A 25288-nucleotide genomic window follows, 5' to 3' on the forward strand; every position below is an offset into this window, starting at 1 on the left:
CTGGCATCCTCCTCGGGTGTCCACTGCTCTACAGGCATCAGTAGGTGAGTTACTCAACGAAGAATCTCCACTGGTATGGTGGCTATTTTCAGGCGAGTTTAGCTCAAATATAACCGAACCCCCGGATTGACTTGCACTAGAGTCTGATTCTGCCGCGTCTTGGATCTTGATCTGTACCGTCTTGACAGGTCCCAGCCGGCCAGACCTTGCCCCTACAGCCAAGTTTTTGTCTCGGGTTACCTGGGTAGTTACTGATGTCCTGGGCTGTGAAGTATTTGATAGTTTATTGACATCAGATTTGCGAGACCAGCCCAATTTACCATTGCCATTCACATTGTTATTATGGCTATGGTTGATACTACTGGAAGGGTATATTTGAAGCGGGTCGATATCATCAGTCTGGGTTGCCCGCGTTTGCTGTTCTCTTGGTTTTATTTTTTGAGGCATGGACAGTGTGCGTGGTCTGGGTATCTCGGCCGGACCATGTTTTGCCAGAGAATCCAAGGTCAGCAACCTGTGTCGTTCAGGCATGGATATTGTCCTGTCCCGGCTGTGGGAATTTGTTGGCGGGTTGCGGGTTGGAAAATCATTGGTATCCATCGCTACCTGAATGGATTGATGGTTTTGGTAAGGTTGCTGCTGCTCTTGTTGCTCTTGTTGCTGTATGTTTAGATTTAAGGTTTGGTGTAGGTGTAGGTGCCGATTGGGCATATCAGAGCGTGGATAGGAACGGATGGTCATATTATCCTCCCAGTCAAGAGGAGCCTGCTCATTTTCAAGCATGTCAGTAGTCGCATGGTTAGCTAGCATTTCAGTGAGGGCAAATGTTGATATGACACTGCCGGTGTCTGCAGCATTGATCCGCTGCTGTTGGGTTTGTCTACCCATGGCCATGGTGTGAGCTTGTTGAAGAGGCCTGAGATCACTTTCTCTGAGATGATTACCACTGCTAGGGTTAGGATTAGGATTAGGATTAGAATTGAGATTGACATTAAAATTAGAGTTGAAATTTGAAGCAGATGAAAAGGCAGAAGAATGTGGCAATGAATTGATAGTATTGGTAGTATTGGTAGCGGTAGAAGACTTTTGGGTTTCAATTGATCTGCTATCTCTTCTTGAAGAATACAACCCAGAATCTGGATTTGTGATTTTTTCCTTTTCTTGAAACCTTGCTTGGTGTCTCAGGTTACTCAAGCCAGTATCAGAAGGCTTGCGACTGTGGGATTGCGCTGAGTGATGCAAGAGACGATCCCTACTCGGGGTTTTTTCTAGTTTAGGAATGCGCTGAATTGATTTTGAGGAAGAGGGTTGGATGCGTGGACTGGATGATGATAATAAAGATGCTGATGTTAATGCTGGTGTTGATACTACTACTAATGATGACGATGACGATGATGATGATGATGATGGTGTTGTCGTTGTTAATGAGGCTGATTGTTTTGGGTCTGTAAGTGATCTGAATAAAACGGTACGTTGTACACGGGGACTATCCGGTACACGTAATATGTCTGATTGAGTTGGGCCCATCATCTTTGGCCTAATGATAATCTTCTCGGATCTTTTTCCAGCAGTTGGGGGAGGAAGGAGAGCAGAAGCAGAAGCAGAAATATTTTGGGAGGATATACGTTTGTTAGGTTCTGTTGATTGATGTGTAATGTCTTGAGTTTTCGTCATTGATTCTGCGCAAGACTTTGATATCCTAATGATCTTTTTGGTTGGGTCTTTGGTGAATCCAGAGTGCCTGCTGTCTGGCGTATTCAATTGCCTTTTAACAGCAACAGTAACAACGAAAAGGATATTATATTTTTAGTGATTGTAACCTACGTCTTCTTTCATTCTTTCATTCTTTCATTATTTTCTTTCTTCCTTTCTTGGTACTTGTTTACAAACAACAACAAGCAACAAAATAGAAATATAGAACTATAACCCCCCAAAAAAAATAGCAGACCAAAGAAGAAAAAGGAAATACTTCTTTGTTATGTGTGTATGTTGTACTAAGTTTCAGACATACACAAAACAAGAAAGAAATTGTGTATTTATTTGTATTTTATTTGTATTTTACCTCTGGGGCTGCTTTGTAATTGGACGAGAGACCATCTCAGGCATATGTGAATAATCCATCATGTCCCTTAAATCGCTGGACACCAAGTCAAAGGAGACGTCCTCATCACCTTGAAGGGTGCAACCAAAAAGAATATCATTATTTTTCACATATTTCTCATGTTAGCAACCATACATTGTCATTGACTTGCGCTAGCCAAGTTTCAAATGTTTGCATAAATCAGAACGTTGTGAATAGTAAAAAAAGAAAGAAAGAAGAAAGAAAGAAAGAAACGGTGCATGCGTACGAAATACTCGCACACTCGCACACTCTCACATTTATATACATGTATGTATGTAGAAGTGGTTTCTGTAGCTATATATATAAAATTAAAGCATACCATTGTTTATATGGTTAAAGAGCATAACACTCTCACTTCTGGAACGGCTTGTGTTTTGGGATAAGGATAACTTTCCGGTTGCAGAAGCCAGAGAAAGGTCTCCTTGTTGAGAATTTGAAAAAGAATCGTCATGCTGTGTGTTTGAATGAGGGCGAGGGGTGATTAGTGTACGCGTAAAGTGCCTGAGTTCGTCGTCGTCGATGCTCTGGAATGAGATGGGTGGATAGCGAGAGTGTCTGTTTAGATTTGAAATGGTAGACCGACTCTCTTGGTCAAAAGCACGGTCAAGATCAATAAAGTCGTCTGCACCAAGGTCGTCGTCGTAGTGGGTGTAGCGAGTGTGTGGCATTCTACAAAGTCTGGGGAAATTAAGCAAAGAAAGAGGAAAAAGTAAAAAGAAGAGGAAGAAGAAGGGGAAGAGGAGATTGAATAGAAATAAAGAGGGAGTGAAAAATAAAAATAAAAATAAAAATAATATATATATATATATATATAGAGAGAGAGATAGTGAGAATATGGGTGAGACTAACAATAACAATAATAATCAGTGTGAATAGGAGAAGTGCGGAGTAAATAAATAAATAGATAAATGTGTATATAAGAAGAAGATGAAGAAGAAGCAAAAGGAACAGGAATAAGACAGGAATACAAATATACAAGCTTGACTAGAATCTCATCAATCATTTGGCTGTAATTTACTATCATTATGAGTATTAGTCATATAACTTTACTCTATATAGGTTAACCAATTGATTGTGAATATTGCATTTATTTAAATAGATAAACAAGAATCATTTTCAACTGGCATATATTTATTTATTTATCTATTTTATAAAGATACTTCTTTAGAATATAAATGTGGGGAAGTAAGACAAAGAAGAAGATGATTATAATGATAATGCTAATGATACTGATAATGATGATGATAGTAATATAAATAAATAAAAAGGGGGGAAGCGTAGGATTCATTGCTGTCCGTGCGCACACATGTCAACGCCCTTGTGTGATTAGAAAGAATGGGGTAAATGTTGAAAAGGGAAGCATTCTTGTGATCAAATGGATTTGTATTTGACGATTGCCATACTTAAACTTATGGCTTAGCTTACCTACAATATACTTATATATATATATAAATATATATATAAATTTTGAACAGTTGAAAACGGAACAAGCCTTTTATTGTCATTATATATATATACGCCACTTGTGATAATTATTTATCAAATCAAGCAATTAATAAGAAATTATCCAATGGCTGATAATTAATTATCAAATATGTATTATATTGTATTCTGTATGCATAATGAGATATTATTTTCTTTTATTTTTCTGGTGCACATAATTTTTAAATAGATAGAGGAAAAGGGGAAGAGGGAGAAAGGGAGGAAATAATAATTCTGTAGATCGATAGGTGCAAATAAGGCGCGCCGCAAAACTCCCTCAACGAAACCCCCTCCCCTCCTTCATGAGATAGAGAGGGAAATTGAGCTGTTTTAGCCTAAATAGACAAAAAGTAGTTGGGCCACAATTTATTAAAATTTCTGCCTCAAATGACAAGTAGAAAGGACCCTTGACATGGCATGAAAAATATATATATACATTTATCGTCATCTTCAGAAAGCGTTATTTATTTTATTGTTGCATTGACTTGTTGTTTCCTTTTGTGGTTCAGCTATCAAAAGAAAAGCTCTTTGTCGCAATATCCACCACCCCTAAAAAAAATGAAATAATTAAAAAAAAAAATTAAAATAAAAAATTTAAAAATAAAGAGATTCCCACTTCCCCTTCTTTTTTTCACAATCTTCAATCTCTCTTTTATCTTCTCTACCTCTCTACCTCTTGTGCCCTACTGTACTGTATCTATACCTACCAGACCTATAAACGCACAAACCCACAAACGCACAAGCTACATTTAGAGATCTTATTCACTTACAAAAACATTTTTGAAACAATGATTTTGATTGATAATATCAAGCACGCCTGCGCATGTAATACTTTTTTTCATAACAGCAATAATAAGAGCTCTTGGATTTGTTTTTTGTTTCAAAATATTCACAAGATACTAATTTACTTTTTTTTTTAAAAAAAAATACATTATTAGCTTGCATCAAGGTAAGATATACCTAAACATGCACAGTTTTATAAAATTAACAAGAAAAGCCTTCTTCTTCTTCTTCATTATCTTTTTTGTATGCATTGATATTTCTTGATTGAAATTATCATAAAAGGGCCACAGATCATCGTCTTGTCAACACAAAGATAGGCATCTGCTCCCTATAAGACGCAAAGGAAGACCCATAAGCCAGTGTGATCAATGCAGGGAAGAACGCAAGAAGAGACGGGTGCATCAGAAATGTTCATGTTCAAGTAAAAAAGGTAATTCCAGCCAGAATTATAAAGCAAGATAATTATGCTAATGATTTTAATGCTAATGCCCAAAAAATCCTTTGTTTAACTATATACCTTAGATTCTCTCATCATGACACGAACTTCAAGGCAAATGATGTCCATACAAGCCTTACTATTATGATAACTGGTTATCAGACATGTATAGGCATTTAATCTTCATAATACCCTCAGTCTCTTTCTCTCCTTCCCTTTATTTTCTTATATACATACTTATCATTATACTCTTACATAAACATGTACAGGTATGTATGTATGTATGTATGTATGTATACTGCTCGTTCGATTGTTTATTTGTTTTCTTATATTTATATCCACACGCCCATACACATCCAATTATGTGTGTGTGTGTGTGAATAATAGTAAAATCTCGGTAGTACCTATGAAAGATATCTATACTACCTCTAATAAAAACCAAAATATATTCTCATTCTTTTATTAGTACATTCGTTAATAGTTTTCTTTTTTGGATAAAATACCTCCAGCACTTTCCTTTTTAATAAAATTACCTCTTTAACCCTTTTAATAGCCTTTCTAGTTTTCCCACATTATTCCATTTATTTTATATATTTCTATTAATTAATACTTGTATTTCATATAAATCTATAAGACTATAAAAATATATAGACTGATAGATATCTCTGTACATATTTTGTGTGCTCAAATAACAAAAAGAAAAGTCACAGTAATCAAGCACACACTACAGAACGCATATATATATATAAAGAGTACTTCAAGCTTTCTGATTATTAGTATTATTTTAAGCTTTTTTTTTTGTTAATTAAATATATATATATTATCTAATTTAATGCCGTCTTCAAAGGCAAGGTTCTATTGTTATGATTATGATTATTATTTTTATATTTCAGCACATGTTTTGTAATATAGAATCATTAATATAGAAAGGAAATAATAATTATAATAAGAATATTACCAGTTATATTAATACTAATAATACACAGACTACAGAAAATAGTCGTGTAGATATAGCAAACAAGGTAAGTCCTGTTCAGCCTACCTCATAACATACAATCATTAAGGCTAGTTTTAATCTGATAGTGAACATTCTTGTAGTCATCATGCTTAGTTGACTTTATTGACATGCCAATTACATATTCAAAGTGAGAATTAATTTAGCTGTACTCTGGTTAAATTACATTGTGTACAGTGTGAACTAATAAAATTTCTGTTTTACACATATATAATAATAATATAGTAAAGATCTCAATGTGATTATAGAGTATCATGACATTTCTCAAATGACAATTGAATTAAAAGAATGGGCATTTAATCTTGTCAAGTCTAACCTTTACCACCTGTAAATATATATATAGAAAAAATAACTAGTTTTCGACACAAGAATGTTAAGATCTGTCTTGTATGTATGTTTATGAATGTGTAGGTATCGAAAGTCTAATGATGGTTGGAATGCCCTGGAAAAAAAGGCGGAAATGAGTACACCCGAAGCCCGGTATCTTATTGCTCGTTCTGCCTCTGATCCAAATATTCTGTATGGATTTTTGTTGTTTCAAATGGTAACAGAAGAGACTATGGACGATGATGTTATGGCAGAAGTAGCGTATTGGTAAGATTTCTTTAGTAGAATGTATTCTAAAGAATTTCTTCTAACCAACTAGTTCTATCATATATATATATGTGTGTGTGTGTGTGTGTATTATCTCTCGATAATTGTACATAAATTAGCTATGAACTTCAATTGGTTGAATCGGCAAGAAATTATGGACTGGGAGAATATTTTATGAAATTACTGGCCGAGATAGGAAATCACTGGAAAATGGACAAGATGATGCTGACTGTATTCAAATGTAAGCCGGAGAAAGAGATAGTGCTTTGATTGCAGAGTGTTTATTGGCAGATAATGAATTCATAAACCTGTAGCCAACAAAGGAGCATTTAGGTTCTACAAGAAACTCGGGTATGTTATAAATTGCATTTGATTTGATGTGGTATATAATACAATATAACATAAATTAAATATATATAAATATTATATATTTGTGTAGATTTGAATTGGATGAGATCTCACCAAGTGCCTGTTTATCTGCTCTCCAGGCACGCAAATTTGATTATGAAATACTATCAAAAAAGTGCTCATAGTACAAGACCTGGATATTTTGGTTTATCTTGTATCATCAATGAGCGATTTATAACTTATATATATATAAACCAAACTCGATTATCTAGTATTAGAACCCTACTTTCATATCAGAAGATCTTTCTGTGTGCGTGTGTCTATGAGTGTTTTTTTTTGGCACATTTAAATAAAGCAAAGTAAAGTAAAACAAAGCAAATAATATATATATATATCTCTTTTTGGTTTGATTTTTTTTCTTTGTGTATATGCTTCTTGGGTCTAGGCTCTGACTTAGTAGTACCAGGCTTTTGTTTCCAAACATTTGATGATGTTTACTGTCCATCGAGGGATTTAATTGTAATTTCAATAATCTCTCTTGGCTGAGAGTATCATTTGGTGTTATAAATAAAGATACTTCTTCTTGGATGAAAAAGGATAAGCTCTCAGTTGTACAGTCTTGGTGGTGGATATTGTCAGCTACACAAAGATATATAATTGGCGGCTACAAAAAAATGATTGTTGGTTAACAAAAATATAATTGTCGAAAGACAAGATTTAATTATTTTGACCGTTAATGAAGTTCCTTTTGTCGCTCATTTTTTTTCAAACTTTTTATTTATTTCAAAGGTGGAATGGATAACCTTTTTGATGAGCATTGTAAAAGAGTTTATGATCTCATGGAAGGCGTCTTCACAGAAAATCACAGGCCCAAAAATTGTACTTGAACGCTAATTTTTTACGGGGCCGATGTTTTTGGTGGGACATGACATTTTGATTCTACCGGACCACAAATTGCGACCTTTTTGCCGGCATGAAATAACTCTATCTGGTCCCTAAAGATCCATTCCTATTATAATAATTAATACAAGCCAAGATACAAAATACTCCTCAAGATTTTGTCTTGTGCTTGCAAAAGATATTGAATGGGGGTTACTTACCAGTTGGTACTGTCATACTTTGGGAATATAAGTAGGTGTAAGAAAGAGAAAGACATAATACGCGTAAGAAGGCTAAGAAATAGTAATATATCAAGCAAGATCACGTCCCAAAGTGTGTAATGACAGCAACTCCTTATAATCTTCTGCATGGCTAGCTATTGGTATAGTCTATTTGCGACCAATTGTTATCTCTTTATTATCGAGTCTAAATTTAGGACGCAAACGACTATTAATTGAATATACAGAATTTGATTTTCGTATGAGACAGTATTTCATTATTAAGTTGTTCAAATGCAGACTGAGACTCTTAAAAGGGTGAGAGTTAGGTGCCTGGGGAGAGATAGATAAACACAAAGTGTGGGGGCAAAGTAGTAAAGCTAATGCATGTAATGAATATATTGTGTTTTAAGGACACACCATTTTGCCCTGAAGGATTAATAAAGACACTGGGCCCTGGACATGTAGTCACAATTGGTTAGTCCGGTTAGATAGAAACGTCGTGCCCCACCAGGAAACATCGTACCCGTAAGATTGGTGCAAGAAATATAAATATTATTGATAGTGACAGACAAATCAACCAAACATTAAATGGTTTGGTACAATTTGTAAAAAAAAATCACTCATGAGATAAGTATTAAAATTCTCCCAAGATTGTGAGTATCTTATTTTATATTATTATTTTTTCAAAAGAGAGCAAGAGGTACAAGTGATGATTTTGTCTTTATTTATTTGAAAAATAAAATCATCAAAAAGAAAGAAGGAAAGAAATATGTTCACAAAGCTCAATTACAACACCGCTCCATGATATTTGTACAATTGATGACGAACTTTGGTGGCTTTGGTCATCGCGTCGTGCTGGGTTTGGCGTCCTTTATTCACACTTCTTTACTACCTTTTATAAATCCCCATCAATTCCTTTATTAAAATATGAGGTTAGCTATCACAATAGACAAATCTCATCAATGCATTTCTACGTTTATTACATTACAAAATCCACCTACTTAGACACACGCATACATTTATACATACATTTATACATACATCTATACATACCTGTATACATACGTACTAACGTCAATTTTAATCAATGTAAAATAAATTAGTGCTCCTGCAACTAAGCTACGATCGGAAATGACAGAGGAGGAGCTCCGTCAGCAGGAAGAGATCGAGTTCAACACCGGGCCTTTGTCCGTTCTTCAACAATCTGTCAAGAACAATAACCAGATCTTGATCAGCTGTCGTAACAACCACAAGCTTCTCGCACGTGTCAAGGCATTCGATCGTCACTGCAACATGGTGTTAGAGAATGTCAAGGAGGTGGGATAATTCTTCTTTTTTTTACTATTTTTTATTAGACATGTGTACATTGTATACAATCGATGATGCTAATCTAATTGAGATTAGATGTGGAGTGAGACTCCCAGAACTGGTAAAGGAACAAAGGCCAAGCCAGTCACCAAAGATCGTTTCGTGAGCAAGATGTTCCTTCGTGGTGATACTGTTGTCTTAGGTAAAACGACACACACACACATATATATATAGATGTAGATGTAGATATACTTCTTTTTCTTTTATTTTATTTTTTTTAAAAAAGAAGGGAAGTAGGGATTTCAGAAGAGAAAATAGAAAATAGAAAAGGCTGGATATTTGAGGTACAGCAGAAACTAACTATCCTGATTATCTTCTTTTATTATTCTTCTTGCTTTTCCTTTCATTCTTATAGTTCTTCGCAACACAGTGTAAATACATTTATGATAAAGAAAACGGGGATTTCGTTCAAAAAAAAAAGAAAAGAATGTCTTTTGACAAAGTTGTATCTTTGAAGATGTCTGTTTTATATTTGTGCGTGTATGTATATATATGCGTACGTGCGTGTGCTTGTCCGTTTGTTTGTTCGTTCATTTGCTTGTTTGTTTATTCGTTTATGTGTGGGTGTGTAAGGGTGGAACTAGTTCATCAAGTATACTTTTTTTTTGTTTTGGGCAATATATATGTATATATGTATATGTATAGGAAGAAGGAGAGTAAGAAGGAGAGGGGAGATAATTATCGAGTATCAGAATATGCATTCAAACTTTAATTTCTTTTCTCTCTCTATATCTTCTTTTATTATATCTTCTTTTCTTTTAATGCTCCTTCTTCTCTAACCCCAGACCCATTCCCATCGGCCGGCTTTGTTAAGAAAAGAAACGTCTTCTTCCAGTGACTTTTTCCCTGTAAGTTCATTTGGAAATGGTCCGATCGCTGGCTCAATTCGAGGGAGGATCTGATCATAACTTGGAGGTCGTTTGGAAACGATGTCTTTAAGTATATTCCACGGAATACGCATCTTCCCCAGGCGGAGTACCTTGAGTCTCTCTAAATTGACAAACCAATCCCGAACAAATCCTGGGTATCGTTCACTGATCGGTCCTGGCTGACAGAGAGTAATGTGTTCAATAGTATGTGTATCTCGAATAGCTCTTGCAGATCGCTCACTTAAACAGACCGAGTACAAACATAGAACCTTGAGTCGAGGCAACAGGTCAGGTTTGTATGTCCCAAGATAATCTTCTCCTGTCTTGGACAATCGCAACTCAAGAATTTCTAAACAAGACATCGATCGCAACATATTCATAAATTCATCTGGTGTGATGGTTGGGAAACAGAGTCTGAGTTCAGACAGTTGATTAAATGATCCCAAGAGTCGCAAACATCGATCATCGAGCTCCAGCTCATGCTCGGTACGACAGAGATAAGACACAGACTGTAGAAGCCGTGGTTGACTCTCTCGGCCGATGTAGCCTGTAATACGGCCACCGCTGTTACTGCCACTACCATTGCCACTGCCACTACCACTGCTATTACCAATACCACCACTAGTAAGATTTCTGGTGGTTACTGATCGAGATGGCCCAAACTTGCGCTGTCCAGGATCTCCAAAAGTGGTGGTCGACTGCATGTGAGGAAGCACTTTGGTGTACTTTGGATGGATATCCATTTTTGGAGAAAGATCCAGATGGCGGAGAGCACTTCCATTAAGACGATCTAAAATAACATCAAGATTTCCTGTTCTCAAGCGGGTCAGCCGGAAATCCTTTAGATTCAATAGACCAACAATACGGCCAATTGCTGACAACAGAAGAGGTTCCATGCATGAAAGGTGGAGACATTGAAGCATCGAAGTAAACCGTTGCAGGCACAATAGTGTGAGGGGAGATAGATCAATATTGAGCATCTTGAGAGACTCCAGTTGTGGATTTAATGTTCTCAGTAATAATTGTAGCACTGGTTGTGTAATGACACATGAGGATATATCAAGATGACGCAAGTAACGTAGACCTCTAAACCCTCTGCACACCTCTGGGCTGAGACTTTGATACTGCAGCGAAAACTTTTCCAAAAGCGGTATGCGAACCAGCAGCTGTCTAAGTGTTGTCTCTGGCATTGAGAGTCCAAGCGAAGGTTCCTTGGATAGATCCATAGCAAGAGACGACAAGTTGTGGGAAGGTCGGACCTGATAAAGGTGGTCGCGTTGTTCAAAAGGGCCACTGACGGTGCTTCCTATCCGTGTGGGGGAATATTTGTTCAAACCAAGCTCTACCAGAGATGAAAGTGTGCATGCAAGTGTCAACACACCGTCTGCAGTCAACGACCAACAGCCACTAATGTCAACTCGATCCAGAGTCCTTCCCTTCCTCTGAGGACTGTGGGTGATATTTTTGGAAGCTGCTTCTCGTGGGAGCACAATCGGCACAGAGCTGTGTTTGAGGATAGACACTAGGATAATGTTTGTTATCTGGCCAGAATATTTAGAAAGATTAAGTGGAGACCAGCACCAGGGATGGCTGTGTAAGAGAGAATGGAATAGCCGACATGTTGCCGACAATTGGCATTTGTCACCAATGTCGTCAATGAATTCAATGATGTTAAGCAAGAGTTCTGCTGGGAGTAGTTTAAACGACATTATATATAAAGGAAGAGGAGAAATAAGACAAGAAATGAATGGCTAATGATGCCAAGTGCAATAATGCATGTATGTATGTAAGTATGTAAGTATGTAAGTATGTAGGTATTATCTTATCCTCTTCCTATACGACCATATGCCTTCAGTGACTTGCATAACTATTCTTTTTTTGGGGGGTGGGGAGCACAGCTAAAACCACCCTTCAGGAGTGAAGAAGCTTCATCGATAAGAACATCCAAATTCTCATGCAATAAGGAACATAATCCCTTTTGGTTCCACATTTGTGCCACAAACCAAAAGAAGATATTTTGTCAGGTACAGTTTTACAAAAACAGGTTCAAAGAATATGATACATTATCCCCAGTACCATTTTCTTTAACACTTTAAACTACCCTGTTGTTGGTCTTTGGAAAACAATAAGGGAATAAAATATCGGTGTGTAGGATGCATATTTGATTTGTGCTCTTGGTTAAAAAAAAAACTGAAAACCTAAACTTCTTTCCCCTTCTTGTCCTTTTGTATCTGATTCTTTTTATAAATGCCAATGATACTTATTTGGAAGAGTATGTCTTTAAATGAAAACGCCAGAAAGCAAAACAGATCACTGGTACACAGTATCTCATGCGCCCAGGCGCTTAAATATCTAACTCGTGGCCAGTATTGATTGTTCTTGTATTCACGCCTTTTGTATTTAACTTATTATAATTAAATCTATTTTTTAATTTTTATTTACTACAGGTCAAAATTTCTCAATTGGATTGAGTTTAGGCGATTAAGTTCCAAAGATGATGATATCTTTACAAACTCTGCATGTGACATTTTTTATTTGTTCCTTTTTGACGTGTGAATAAGCTTTTGGTCTTAATAATGATGACTTGCGATACCTTTATCTCAAGCAACATATACATAAGATCTATCGCTTTGTTTGTTGCCTTTCATTATCACTAGAAATATTACTAAATGTGTGCGTCTGTGTGTGTGTTTATTATTTTAATAAATCCTCCTTCATTTGACAAGCTCCATTCGCCAATATCTTTTTGAGAACTAAAACATATATTCAAACTTTTACGGGCACGATCTCACGGTTGATATTACTCATGTGGTTGGTGTAATGACTGTCACTGGCTTAATGCAAGTGAAATTAACAATACAAAAAAAAGTATATTATTAATAAAGAAGTTCATTTAATTGACAAGCATAATTGATTTCTAAAAGAACATCTCACTATAGCTACATTATATCTACAGCCATTGAATTGATAGCTGTATTCTTGACCGTTAACTCATATTTATAAAATTTATGTCACAATGAATAACTTTCTTAAGGTGAAACTTTTCAAAACACACATCGTTCGTGTATGTGTGTGTGTGTGTTTTGTAATGAATTCAAACAAAAGGGAAATGATCTTTTGTATTTAAAATAGTTATGTCAATAAATTGGTATATTTTTAACTTTTTTTCTTTTGGTTTTTTATTTTACAATATTGTCTTGGTCTTTATTCTTTAAAACGAATTCACGCATAATTTTATATGCTACTTAAGTGCTCAATTTAGTTTTACAAAATAAGTCATTGTTGAAGATTATATATTCAAAGTATTCCACAGATTGAATGCAAATTCAGTATGATAGGTTTTGCATATACTGTGATTTGGACGGTGTAATAGATGTGGAAATAGATAATCAAAAGTATGTTTAATCAGCCATTATTTGTAGAAGCAATAAGGCTAACACTCACATAATGTATTCTAATAAATTATGTGGTATTACCAACTTTATTTGATGATAGATATTTTTTATGGTTCTGTTTCTCGTTTTAAAAAAAAATCATAATATTTCTAAGGACAGCCATATCCACTCTACGCAAGAATACGCCAGACAAAAGAACTGGTCTTTTTTTTTTAGCTTGATGAGTGACGTATAAGATCCCGTGACATCACAATTTACACTTTGCAAGTATGTGTATCAGACCTATGATCGTCTTGCTTTACTGTTTCGACAAACCATCCATTAGACGACATGTCCCACGTACTTCCACACGACAAAAAGCAACTTAGAGCATGCCTCGTATGTTCCCTTGTCAAGGTACTTCTAAAAGATGATTTGTGTACTCATCACTAAACATGATCTAATAAATAAATCCAATTATAGAATGCTTCGCAATTTCGATCATCGGGCTGTGATAATTGCGAGGATGTACTGAGAATGCGTAAAAACATAGATCGTGTAATGGAATGCACAAGCTCAAAGTTCGAGGGGTAATACAGAATTATCTACCACTTGATACAACATTGTTAGAATGCATTAAATAACGCTTGGCCGATTCTTACAGAATGATCACAATGATGAATCCAAAAGAAAGTTGGGTGGCACGATGGCAGCGTATTGGTAATTAAACTTTTATTTTTATTTTATTTTTACTCTTATTTCCATTTGTTCTTTACAGTATGCATGGATTAGAAAATCAGGACTTTTATAATGATGCTAATAATAAATAAATGTAATTGTGATTTTGTAGACACTTATGTTGTCGGCCTTTATGCTATTCGAGTTTATGGACGGATACCTGAAGACGTCGAAGATGTATTGGAACGACGAGGAATTGCGTACAGACCAAGAGATGGCTCTGTAAAAGAATAAGAGGAATTTAAAGGTGCCTGGGTTAGCTTACTCTATGTACATGATCCGATACGCATATCATCAACACATACATACACTTTATTTTCTGTTCATACTTCTTTCCATCATATCCAATCTCTCTCTCTCGCCCTCTTTATCTCTCTTTATCCTGGTCAACAAGCTAAACCCGGTACCAGACCTACACAACTACATTGGAAGGTTCATTTTATGAGTGTGTATGCTGTACACTCAATAAACTTGAAAATCAGCATATTGTATTTTAATAATGTAAATGATTATTTGGAAAAACACAGTGCGGTTTATTGTCTATCTAAACAACCTACTTTTGGATTCAACAACCGGTCAATTGATAATCTTATCTCGAGTAAAATAATATATTTACCAGAAAGGTGGGTATCTAATATTATACTTCAATATCCACTTTTGTCCTTGCTTGTACATTTCGAACCTTAACATATTTACTTGTTCGAGTGTAGGATACTAACTAACAATTTAAGAGTCTTTACGTAAACAATTAACCTGACCAAATGTTCCTTTTCTTGTCAATTATACCAGTCTAGCCCACAGCTAAATGAATAATTCACTACGGAAAAAAAGTGGGGATTCAGCTGGCGATTTTCACAAATCGTAGTGGAATCTCCAGTTCCCTTTTAAGAAATATATTTAGATTGTCATTGACTGATGGGATGTTACACTATAGAAAAAAGTTGCCATGTATTCTAAAATCATAGCAATTTTCGATAAAAAACCAGTAACTTTTTTAATTTCTTATCGCAAAACTAAATATAGGGTACTTTGAGCTCATTTTCGTTTTTTGAGACTTAATATATATACTTGGTTTTTAATCCTGAAAGCCATTTTAGGTGAAGATTGTATGTTGGACTACTTCCAAGCTGCAAAATTTGGTAAAGGGACAAACATGGCTAACAGATTACGTATTTTTTCAATCTAAGCTTAAAGAAGTCTTGCCACCAAAAAGTAATGGCTATGGTTACTTCTTAATGCAATATTGTTTTTTCTATTCTGTAAAGTATTTTATTTTTATTTTCTTTATTTTTCACAAAGATCTAAATTGTTAAAGACGTTTAAAAGAAATACACTTACTAGTTATCAAGGCTAGTATTGATATAATATAAGTCTGTGAAGTTGGAAAAATAAAGTAAATTGATTAGAGGTGACAGAAAAATATTTGTATCATGTACAGTTTTGTTGTTAACATTACTCGCATGCTCACTAGAAATAATTAATTTAGAGAGTTGCATAGAATATGTCTTTGCTTTAAAGAAAAGGCAGGAGTTAATTATAGCAATGTCAACACAGAAAAGGTGTATACTCTTTGATAAAAAGAATCAATTAAGCAATATATATGCTTTCATCAATACCATAGTACTTAGAGAATAGCATTTTTTTTAGATAAAAAAAAATGTAAAAAGTATCACATAAAAATAGAAACATGTATATTATTTAGTAACTGTATAGCTTAAACTGATACTAAATATCATTAAATTTAGTACTTCTTCTTCCCATACATCTTTATATTCAACTTCTATTATTTTGATCAATAAAAACTATAAAATTCAAATATAAAACCGTGCATTTGTTGAACCAATTATAAGAATAGATATACCTAAAAAAGATATAGATTTTCCATACTTGGAATATTTGATTGGATTAGATGCAAAGTATTCTGAAGTACCATAAATAGCATTCATTGAAAATAATTTTAGTTTACTAAAAGCTGATATACTGTTAGCTGGAGAACAAATGAGCTCGTATATGATATACGATCTCGTGACACGTAGGGTATTTGTAAGAAGCAATGTAACTAATCACGATACTATTGCGAGGAGGGACATTCAAGCTGTATATTATCTACGTACGGGCTAGTAGCCAACATAAGTCTTCTAACCTTAAAGAAGATGTGGTAACAAGGGACAGTAAATTACTTCAAGAGGATACGTTGGAGAGACAATAGATGTGCACTCCAATAGTTAGGATGAGTCAAATAATATTTAATTAGCTAGACGTGTAGAGATGAGAATCAGTTGTCAAAATATTAAAATGGGATATTCAAGTTTGACGAGGTAAAAAGAGATACTTTATTTATCTTCACTAAACTTTCTCTGATATGGCCTCCTCTGCCTCTTCCTCTCGCTCCTCCAATCTATACTTCGGTCTCCTTTCTTCTCGATTTCATACTCCGAAGAGAGGTGGCCGCCAACCACCACGCACATCGTCTCACTCGTATATTATCTGAGAGTTCGTAGTTATAAACTCGGACATGCACTGTGGTAAATGGCAGCATTTATAACTCCGTACTCGTAGCTTTTCTACGCGCTCGTAGATTCTCCAGCAAATGCAATTTGTGGGATTTCAGATTGTTTTTGCATCTAATCCAATCAATTGCTCCAAATATGGTAGATCTATACCTTTTTAGGTACTTTAAATTTTCTTATAATTGGTCCAACAAACTTAATGTTTTATAGCAAAATATTTTTATTTTTTGACTTTATTAATAGTAAAAGTAATAAAATAAGGCTCTTCTTTAACCTTCTCATATCTATAGCATTGCCTCTAACAAAGGGTACTAAAAAATAGTAGACGAATGATAAAATAAGTATGTAAAGAAGAAAACTATAATAATTTTAAATTAAATAAAATATAGTAAAAGTCTAATTAAAATTGTAAGATCAAGGTCTTTATAAGCTACTAGATATCGCTTTGGCCAGAAATAAAAAAGGGAGTTTCGTTTAACATTACAAGAGCTATAGCTATATATCATTCTATCTATAAAATATGTGTATGTGTGCTTATCTTGTAAGGCTTTGATAAAAGGTTTTGTGTTATAGGGTCTTGTTATAGATCTCTTGCTTAGTATTGTTATCGTCCAAAAGCTATAAACTATAAATCGGTTAGTACTTCGTAAAGCCTCAAAGACTTGTCAACAATAGTAACAGTGAGAAGAAATAGAAAGAAAAAGACTTTACGAAATAAAAACACAAGTTCGCATTAAAAAGAAATATTAGTAGGTATGACTGTTTCTGGCATAAGCTCAGATCCAAGGTACAGAGTTCATAGGGTTTGTTTGACCCTCTAGTTGATTTTTCTTTAATCAAGCAAGTAGTTCTCTTTATTCGGAAATCAAGATGGTTTCCTGGGTTGACGACTAGACTTTCATCTTCAAAATATTTCTCTAGAGCCAAAATAGGATAGAGAAACTCTAAACTTGGTAAGTGCTAGATGGTGTTCAAAAATCTGCCATTTCTTTCCAAAATAAGGCAGCTTGTTTCAAATACTCGTAGATTTTTTTCTACAGTGATGTCCTATTGTGGCAGCAGAAAAGAGCCGTTTGAGCTTCTGAGACGATGTGCGTGGTGGTTGGCGGCCACCTCTCTTCGGAGTATAAAATCGAGAAGAAAGGAGACCGAAGTATAGATTGGAGGAGCGAGAGGAAGAGGCAGAGGAGGCCATATCAGAGAAAGTTTAGTGAAGATAAATAAAGTATCTCTTTTTACCTCGTCAAACTTGAATATCCCGTTTTAATATTTTGACAACTGATTCTCATCTCTACACGTCTAGCTAATTAAATATTATTTGACTCATCCTAACTATTGGAGTGCACATCTATTGTCTCTCCAACGTATCCTCTTGAAGTAATTTACTGTCCCTTGTTACCACATCTTCTTTAAGGTTAGAAGACTTATGTTGGCTACTAGCCCGTACGTAGATAATATACAGCTTGAATGTCCCTCCTCGCAATAGTATCGTGATTAGTTACATTGCTTCTTACAAATACCCTACGTGTCACTTCACAATTACTGGCTTTCTTTTTTAGGCTATCTTTTTACGAATATCAAGCATCATTAAACTCCGTCCATTTCCTTTTTTGGCCAGAACTGCATCCCCGGGCGCGCCGTTGACAGGATGAGAATAGAGTTAAGAAGGGAATCCCCCTTTTCATCTATCAATCAAACCAGGAAGGAACATTCATCATGTCTTGCAGAGTCAGTATACTAGCCATTAGATAAATTAGATAATGGATGGATAAGGATTGAATGACTTTGGTGGGTGCAATTTGTGCACTTAGTGTCCCCATCATACTGTCATCATTAGAAATGATGAAGCGGGGTTTTCATTGCTCATTGGCATTCTAAGCAGCAACTAACTGACGTTTTTGTTCTTTATATTTTCTTAGCTTCAAGAATACCAGGTTCGTATAATGCATTCCAGTCAATTGAAACTAGACAGAGCTGACCTAAATGAAATGGACCCCAAGTTAGAAGGCAACAAGCAATTTAACTATGACTTTATGTTTCTTTAGGTGGTTGGGCGTAAGCTTCCCTCAGCAAAGGAGACTTCTCCCAAGCTTTACCGTATGAGAATTTTTGCTCCCAACACTGTTGTTGCCAAGTCTCGTTTCTGGTACTTCTTGAAGAAGCTCCGCAAGGTCAAGAAGGCTGCCGGTGAAATTGTCTCCATCAACCAGGTAAGATATTAAGGAACTTGAATATATACACACGTATATGTACTTAATATACTCAATATAATTTGATTGGAAATAAATAGATCTCCGAGAAGCGCCCTGAGCAGATCAAGAACTTTGGTATCTGGCTCCGTTATGACTCTCGCTCTGGCACCCACAATATGTACAAAGAGTACCGCGAGATGTCTCGCTGCGAGGCCGTTGCCACATGCTATCAGGATATGGCTGCCCGTCACCGTGCTCGCTTTAGATCAGTTCAGATCATCCGCGTTGCTGATGTTAAGAACGCTGATGTCCGTCGCCAGTACATCAAACAGCTTTTGACTCCTAAGCTTGCTTTCCCTCTTCCCCACCGCGTCCAACGCGCCGAAAAGGGCAACCGATCGCTTTACTTGGCCAAGCGTCCCTCCACTTTCTACTAAGTGTTCTCTTCAGATATTGCTCTTTGCTGAAAATAATATCGTTTTGAACTCCTTCATTTCATTGCCATCGACATTCATGCACTCATTAATTGTGTTACACAAACACCCCATCCATTTTATCACTACGGCGAAGTGATCTTTAACTCACTCGCAACCTTTTAAATTTCTTTATTTAGTAAATAACATATACTGTGAATAGCTGTTTTTATATCATTATATCTCTACTGAGAACTATCAGAACGTAATAATTTGCTCCCCGTCTCATGGAGACTAGAGCTTTCTTTAGGGGAATGAGATTTGGTTTGTCTCAAATCAAGGGCAGAGTGTGAGGTACCATGGCTTCGTTCGAAACTATAGTTTTGCTTAAAGGACGACATGGCCTCCCGGAATCCAAAATCTAATGAGTTTGCAGGGGATGAATTGTGCTGCTTGTCAAAGGCAAATAGTCGTAGGGCAGTAACAGCCTGGACGTTTTGATGTTCCACTGCAAGATCAAGTGATGTCTATTATAAGAAAATTAGTTTCTTTCTTCGTCTTACCTCCCATAAATCAATTGCCTAAAAAATCTCTATTACCTTTCCGGATTCATCCTTTATATCTGCCTTTGCATGTCTTTTGAGCAATCCCAGTACAAGTCTGACATTATTAGAATTTGCTGCATAATGGAGGTTTGTCCACCCATTTTCGTCTATTTCGTTCACATTGCTGGACCATTGAAGCAAAAATTCGACTGAAACTTCATTACCCAGTTGAACCGATCTGTGTAACGGTGTCTGTAGGTGCTCATTTGGGTTCCTGTAGTCTACATTGGCTCCTCTGGCCAAATAGCGAAGTCCCTCTGCCAAATTACCTTCAGTAATAGCATCCCAGAATGTCTAGAAAACTTGCTGTTAGAACATTGTGCTTTTTTTAAGTTCAAGTGTTTTATTCTCACCTGGTTCACTGTTTCTTGTGCTTTATCATCCTTGTGAGCAACAAAAGATCGTTTGACATATTTTTCAGTAATCCACAAGTCTCGCTCGATTCTAGCAATTGGTGTTAATAATCTAGAATATAATCGTATATATTAAACCTACGGAGAGGAATTAGGGTTGATTCTAAATGTTTCCATATCACTTGGTACGTGTTCTTCGAATATACTATTTCCAATTGTATTTCCAAGCTCAAGCATAACCTTATAAATACTCATGTTTAGTTCCAGTGATTCCTTACAGGTACATTCAATTCATATTACCTCTATAGATTCAGTTTCCCATTTGTCAAGCACAACAGATCGAACTTTACTGACATGTACGCCAAGACTTCGATGGATACCAGAGCAATCAATGCACACAATTACTCCCAAGTTTGTGCTGGCCCATTCCGGTTCTTTACCCCCATATATATATATATATATATATATATATAAGTAAGCCATATTTTCTTTAAAAAAAATGCTAGTCATTATTACCTCTAGCCTGACAGTCTGCACATTTATCGTTCCCAGGTTTTTCTCGTACCATCTTTAGCAGTTCCTTATCACTATCTGAAACAGTTCCCGAAGACCCAGAGAATCCGTTTAACTTAATAACTGGGGTTACATCAGAAACACCCTTTTTTAAGTTATAAAAATAAAAATCGTGTTCAGTACAGGTACTTCAGCAATTGCTTGTATGTAAACTCACTCGTCTGTGAAGAGATGGTAGTGGGGGTGGCGCCTTATCTGAATTTAATGCTTTTTGATTAACCATTCTTAAACTATTAACCCATTCATGCATGTCTTTCTCATTCTCTGCTTGCAAAACAATAATTCTGTAATGATTGAACGCGCGTTTTAGTAAGAGCTAGTATATGTTAAATATATTTTGTTTTGTAGTCATACCTTTGGGGTGAAATCAACTCAAAGCAGAAACGGCGATCATAAGAATCACTCAATTTAATACTGCATACTCGCAAGTTGTAGGATGCAGACTGATCATCGTCTTTGGATGTCTATTTTACGAATAAGATAATACTTCAGCAGGCAATTTATTTTTGGAGATATATATATATATATTAGTACTCAACTCACCTTGGTATTACGCATTGAGCACACAAGATATTCTCCTTCGATACTAAAATATTTACGAATCCAGCTTTGCATTACACGCCCTCCCTTACGCTCAAATAAATATCCGGACTTGTTTGGGTTTTCAGTGGTATTGTGGTAAGGTACTGTGATTCCTGGGGAGGAAACGGTCGAAGAAGATACAGCGTTTAAAGGATTATATATATCTACAGCGCTCTTTTGTTCATGAGATAAGCCATTTTTGCTACATCTTAACTCGCATTTGATCATTTGTGGAGATTACCTGTGCGCAAAGATCTTGATACTCTGAAGATTCTGATGTCTCTTCGTCATGTCTTTGCCGTGTCTAAAAACGTTCAATTCAGCAAATGGATTTTTGAGGAATATTATATATAATACATACATCATTAAGTAAACCTGATTTACAAAACAAAATACAGATGTTTTTGGATGTTATGAGATTGTGTTTTATCGAATCCAACTTACCTGTAAGATCACGCATATAAGGTTCTAAATCCTTTAAAATTTCGTAACTTTGATGATGGAATGCAGATTTCGTGTACATATAGGCAAGAACCTAAGGTAGACAAACCCAGAAATTGACCGTTTCTTTATATGAAAATCTGTCTAATACTATTTGATATAATTTTATAACATACGTTTTCCATATAATCAACCTTCTTTTTTGCCTCAATATCATTAAGCTTGGATACATATTCCATATACACTTGATAGAAGCCCTTTCGTGCATCAGCAAGTTCTTTTGCAGTCTAAAATATATCTGATCAGAATTCTTTTTCATCTAAATTTTCTTTGTCATTAATACCTCTAGAATAGTGGGATCTTTAGGTTTTTTCCCCATATAACGGCTCAACACAGAGTCAACTTCATCACTTGCTTTCTCGAATCGTTTCTTAAGTTCCTGTATGTGCATATAATTTAAACACAAAAAAAAACGAAATTGGATAACAGTTTAAATATTTATAATTACTCGATCAGTCCCCTTTATTTTTATGTTCATTAAAGATTATATATATACGTGTGTGTGTGAATTGTTGTTATACCTTTATTGGAAAAAGAGTTTCTTTTACAAACTTTTCTAATGGACTGATAAAGGTTTCTGTCACATGCGAATTCTGAATGACAGGTTTAACATCAGGATTATAAGCAGCTTGTCCCATTCGACTTACAAACATAGTTCGGCATTTCTCTACTTCAATCATCGATTTTCCAAATTTTTCCAAAGCATGGGCTGTTGCGTAGCAACAGAGTAAGTTGTCATGACGCCCACTGGTCACTCGAGTGCTGTATTTTTACCAATAATAGGGTCATCCTGGGATTGTGCAAAGGAAGTGAAATCGGTTGCTAGTTCTTGCTGTCTCTGGCTATACTCTATATGACATTATTTAATTAAAGTATTCATCTGATGATGAACTTACCAGTAGACGAATCAACTTGAAGACGGGTCAGTTTTGTAAGCGTCTTTAGTGAAAATTCAAAGTGTTGGATTGAATCTTCATAAACAGCTATACGTTTTCTAAATTTAGGTGAGTCATCTAGACATCCCTTAAGATCGAGCGCTGGCATAAGAGTATGTTTAGAAGAGTTGCACTAAAAGGAAAATCAGATTCTTTCCCGATAAGTACTCGCGGTACTCACATCTTGTAAACGGTTTTAAATGTGTAACCTCATCACCATTTTTGCTCTTTTTGGGATGACGTAGGTTTGTCTGTCTCCGCAGACATTAGAAGATTAAGAAAAAAAAACAAGCTTGTAATCAAGCCAGTATTGTTTTAAACATGACAAAGGGGGGAGGATTATAAATCAATGGCACTATGCCCAGAATTATTCCTAGCTATTTTCCGATTCCTCACAGTAATTAATTATCCAATGCAATGCAATGCAATGTAATGTAATGTATTACACAATTATTATTAGTTTTTCTTTTTCTTTCTCTTTTCGTTTTGCATTTCATTTTGAGCTAGTAAACAATGTACATGTATCTTCCCACATTGTCTTTTAACAGGGTAGTTACAATTTATATATATTTTTTACTGGTACTTTAATATAAATAATTAAAAGAGATTAATTACAGTCAAATGTAAAGTTGAGAATGTTAAAGAGCAGCACCATCAATACAAATCCGAACATTGAATTTAAGTTTTTTATTTCAGGTAGCATTTATTAGATTCTTTCAATAAGTTTTAAAATAATAACGAGGTAGACCGGTTGTCCCCATTAGAACAGTTTAAGAAGCAATACCCATACTATTCTAAGAAAGAAAAAAACCGTTTGTCTAAGTTTAGTTAAATATTTTATTCTTATAAATACACTCACAATCAAAAACGTTTCGACCCCCGCAAAAAATGCCTAAAAAAAATCGAAAAAATAAAAATAAAAACATTGTTTTCTCCCAATATTATTAATCGAATCCAACATGCAAGACACAAATTCATCAGAAAACACCCACAGATCATATGAAAAGGCTGATCCCTATAAATACGGATGTATCATGTACATGAATTTAGCAAATTACGAGGCGACCCAGATTTCATTGGAGGTTGGCATGAGTCTGTCAACTGTCAAGTACATCATTAAGAGAGTGGACGAGACAGGATTTTCCGAGCCAAGAAAAGGGTCCAGACGACCTAGAAAGATTGATGAGAGGACAGAAAGACACCTTATACAAATAGTTCGTAAGGACCCCTTTGCCTCATTTTCTAGGCTAAGGGCTTCCTTAAAGAACATGGAGGTATTTGTCTGCAGAAAGACAATAATCAGTTGTCTGAAGCGTTTGAGCTTCGGATCATATATCGCAGCTCACAAGCCAGCTTTAACCGATAGCCACAAGAAAGGAAGGCTGGAATGGGCCTGTGAGCATGTTAATTGGACAGATGACCAGTGGAGAGGTGTAGTGTGGTCAGATGAATCACGCTTCACAGTTGAGGGTAATGATGGAGGAGCTAGAGCAATCAGGAAAGTCGGTGAAAGGTTCAAGGAAGAAAATATCATCGAAGGAACCAAGTTGGGGAAGGGTAGTGTGATGACCTGGAGCTGTTTCTGGGCCGGTGGTTTTGGCCCTTTGGTGTTTCTAGATGGTAACGTAAACTAAGACCAATACATAAACACTTTGGCTCAGAACTTCCTCCCTTGATTCCAAAATCTTTCACGGGAACAGAACAGGAGTTTCGTGTTCCAAGAGGGCAACGCCAGCTGTCATACTGGGTCGTACTAGAGGTGGTGGAAAGATATCCATGAGATCCGAGGTTTTGACTACTGGCCTGCTCAAAGCCTGGATTTCAACCCCATTGAGCATCTCTGGTGGGCTCTCGAGAGGTGCATGAGTGACGAGAGGGCCAGTATTAACAACATTGAAGATCTTAAGGTTTTAATGCAATGAGAGTGACGAAGGATAGGTTTCGAACTTTCATCAACTTTGACCAGAAGCATGCAGCATCGATGCCAGGCTGTAATTGAGACCAAAGGAGACCATACGAAATATTTGTCTTTTTTTATATTCCAATAATAAACATATATATAATCTTTTATTTGAAGTTTGAATGCTTTAGCTTTTATTACTGAAGAGCAGTTGCATATTGAATACATGCCATGATTTCTCTCAAGCATTTTTTGGGCTCAGAGATTGAAACGTTTTTGATTGTGACTGTATTTGACAATCAATCAAAAGCAAACATAACTTATACAAAAATTGAAAACTTTGGTTAAAATCATATAAACTCAATTGCTATATGATGTGACATTTGATCTTAAACTTTATTCACTCTACTGTTTATTTCAATTTGGCACACGATTACCATCATCGATAATATGTACAAGATTCAGATATTCCCTTCAAAGTTAAAAGTTTACTTA

General features: G+C 35.7%; 7 protein-coding genes across 7 annotated transcripts; 4 read left to right on the top strand and 3 right to left on the bottom strand.

Annotated features, from left to right (window-relative positions):
• Window positions 1-4392: 4392 nt before the first annotated feature.
• PHYBLDRAFT_173151 (copper fist DNA-binding transcription factor) lies at window positions 4393-6965 on the top strand (the record flags this gene model as incomplete). Its single annotated transcript, XM_018436952.1, has 11 exons — window positions 4393-4429; window positions 4543-4553; window positions 4670-4817; window positions 5093-5100; window positions 5810-5845; window positions 5922-5968; window positions 6064-6165; window positions 6250-6432; window positions 6552-6673; window positions 6747-6783; window positions 6872-6965. The coding sequence occupies 11 exons, from the start codon at window positions 4393-4395 to the stop codon at window positions 6963-6965; spliced, it is 825 nt and encodes a 274-aa protein (XP_018286771.1).
• Window positions 6966-8779: 1814 nt separating this feature from the next.
• PHYBLDRAFT_30139 (hypothetical protein) lies at window positions 8780-9704 on the top strand. Its single transcript, XM_018439959.1, has 4 exons — window positions 8780-8812; window positions 8984-9197; window positions 9285-9390; window positions 9604-9704. The coding sequence occupies exons 1-4, from the start codon at window positions 8808-8810 to the stop codon at window positions 9621-9623; spliced, it is 345 nt and encodes a 114-aa protein (XP_018286772.1). The 5' UTR covers window positions 8780-8807; the 3' UTR covers window positions 9624-9704.
• A 319-nt stretch (window positions 9705-10023) lies between these two features.
• Window positions 10024-11826, bottom strand: PHYBLDRAFT_63358 (hypothetical protein; the record flags this gene model as incomplete). Its single annotated transcript, XM_018441111.1, has 1 exon — window positions 10024-11826. One exon carries the CDS (start codon window positions 11824-11826, stop codon window positions 10024-10026), a length of 1803 nt encoding a protein of 600 aa, XP_018286773.1.
• A 2016-nt stretch (window positions 11827-13842) lies between these two features.
• PHYBLDRAFT_136291 (hypothetical protein) lies at window positions 13843-14724 on the top strand (the record flags this gene model as incomplete). The annotated part of the gene is made up of 4 exons (XM_018429776.1): window positions 13843-13908; window positions 13975-14081; window positions 14156-14211; window positions 14342-14724. The coding sequence occupies 4 exons, from the start codon at window positions 13843-13845 to the stop codon at window positions 14461-14463; spliced, it is 351 nt and encodes a 116-aa protein (XP_018286774.1). The 3' UTR covers window positions 14464-14724.
• A 3697-nt stretch (window positions 14725-18421) lies between these two features.
• PHYBLDRAFT_127528 (hypothetical protein) lies at window positions 18422-19560 on the top strand. Its single transcript, XM_018429170.1, has 4 exons — window positions 18422-18467; window positions 18659-18673; window positions 18785-18949; window positions 19030-19560. Exons 1-4 carry the CDS (start codon window positions 18456-18458, stop codon window positions 19366-19368), a joined length of 531 nt encoding a protein of 176 aa, XP_018286775.1. The 5' UTR covers window positions 18422-18455; the 3' UTR covers window positions 19369-19560.
• A 29-nt stretch (window positions 19561-19589) lies between these two features.
• PHYBLDRAFT_150328 (hypothetical protein) lies at window positions 19590-23002 on the bottom strand (the record flags this gene model as incomplete). Its single annotated transcript, XM_018432453.1, has 17 exons — window positions 19590-19871; window positions 19944-20243; window positions 20303-20393; window positions 20445-20542; window positions 20603-20736; window positions 20819-20960; window positions 21033-21159; window positions 21230-21339; window positions 21419-21631; window positions 21699-21761; window positions 21819-21832; window positions 21902-21992; window positions 22075-22185; window positions 22242-22337; window positions 22480-22667; window positions 22733-22807; window positions 22855-23002. 17 exons carry the CDS (start codon window positions 23000-23002, stop codon window positions 19590-19592), a joined length of 2283 nt encoding a protein of 760 aa, XP_018286776.1.
• Window positions 23003-24581: 1579 nt separating this feature from the next.
• On the bottom strand, window positions 24582-25042 carry PHYBLDRAFT_150330 (hypothetical protein; the record flags this gene model as incomplete). Its single annotated transcript, XM_018432454.1, has 3 exons — window positions 24582-24794; window positions 24841-24921; window positions 24995-25042. The coding sequence occupies 3 exons, from the start codon at window positions 25040-25042 to the stop codon at window positions 24582-24584; spliced, it is 342 nt and encodes a 113-aa protein (XP_018286777.1).
• Between the last annotated feature and the right edge of the window lie 246 nt (window positions 25043-25288).

Source organism: Phycomyces blakesleeanus, assembly GCF_001638985.1.
Source record: "Phycomyces blakesleeanus NRRL 1555(-) unplaced genomic scaffold PHYBLscaffold_24, whole genome shotgun sequence".
Classification (NCBI taxonomy): domain Eukaryota; kingdom Fungi; phylum Mucoromycota; class Mucoromycetes; order Mucorales; family Phycomycetaceae; genus Phycomyces; species Phycomyces blakesleeanus.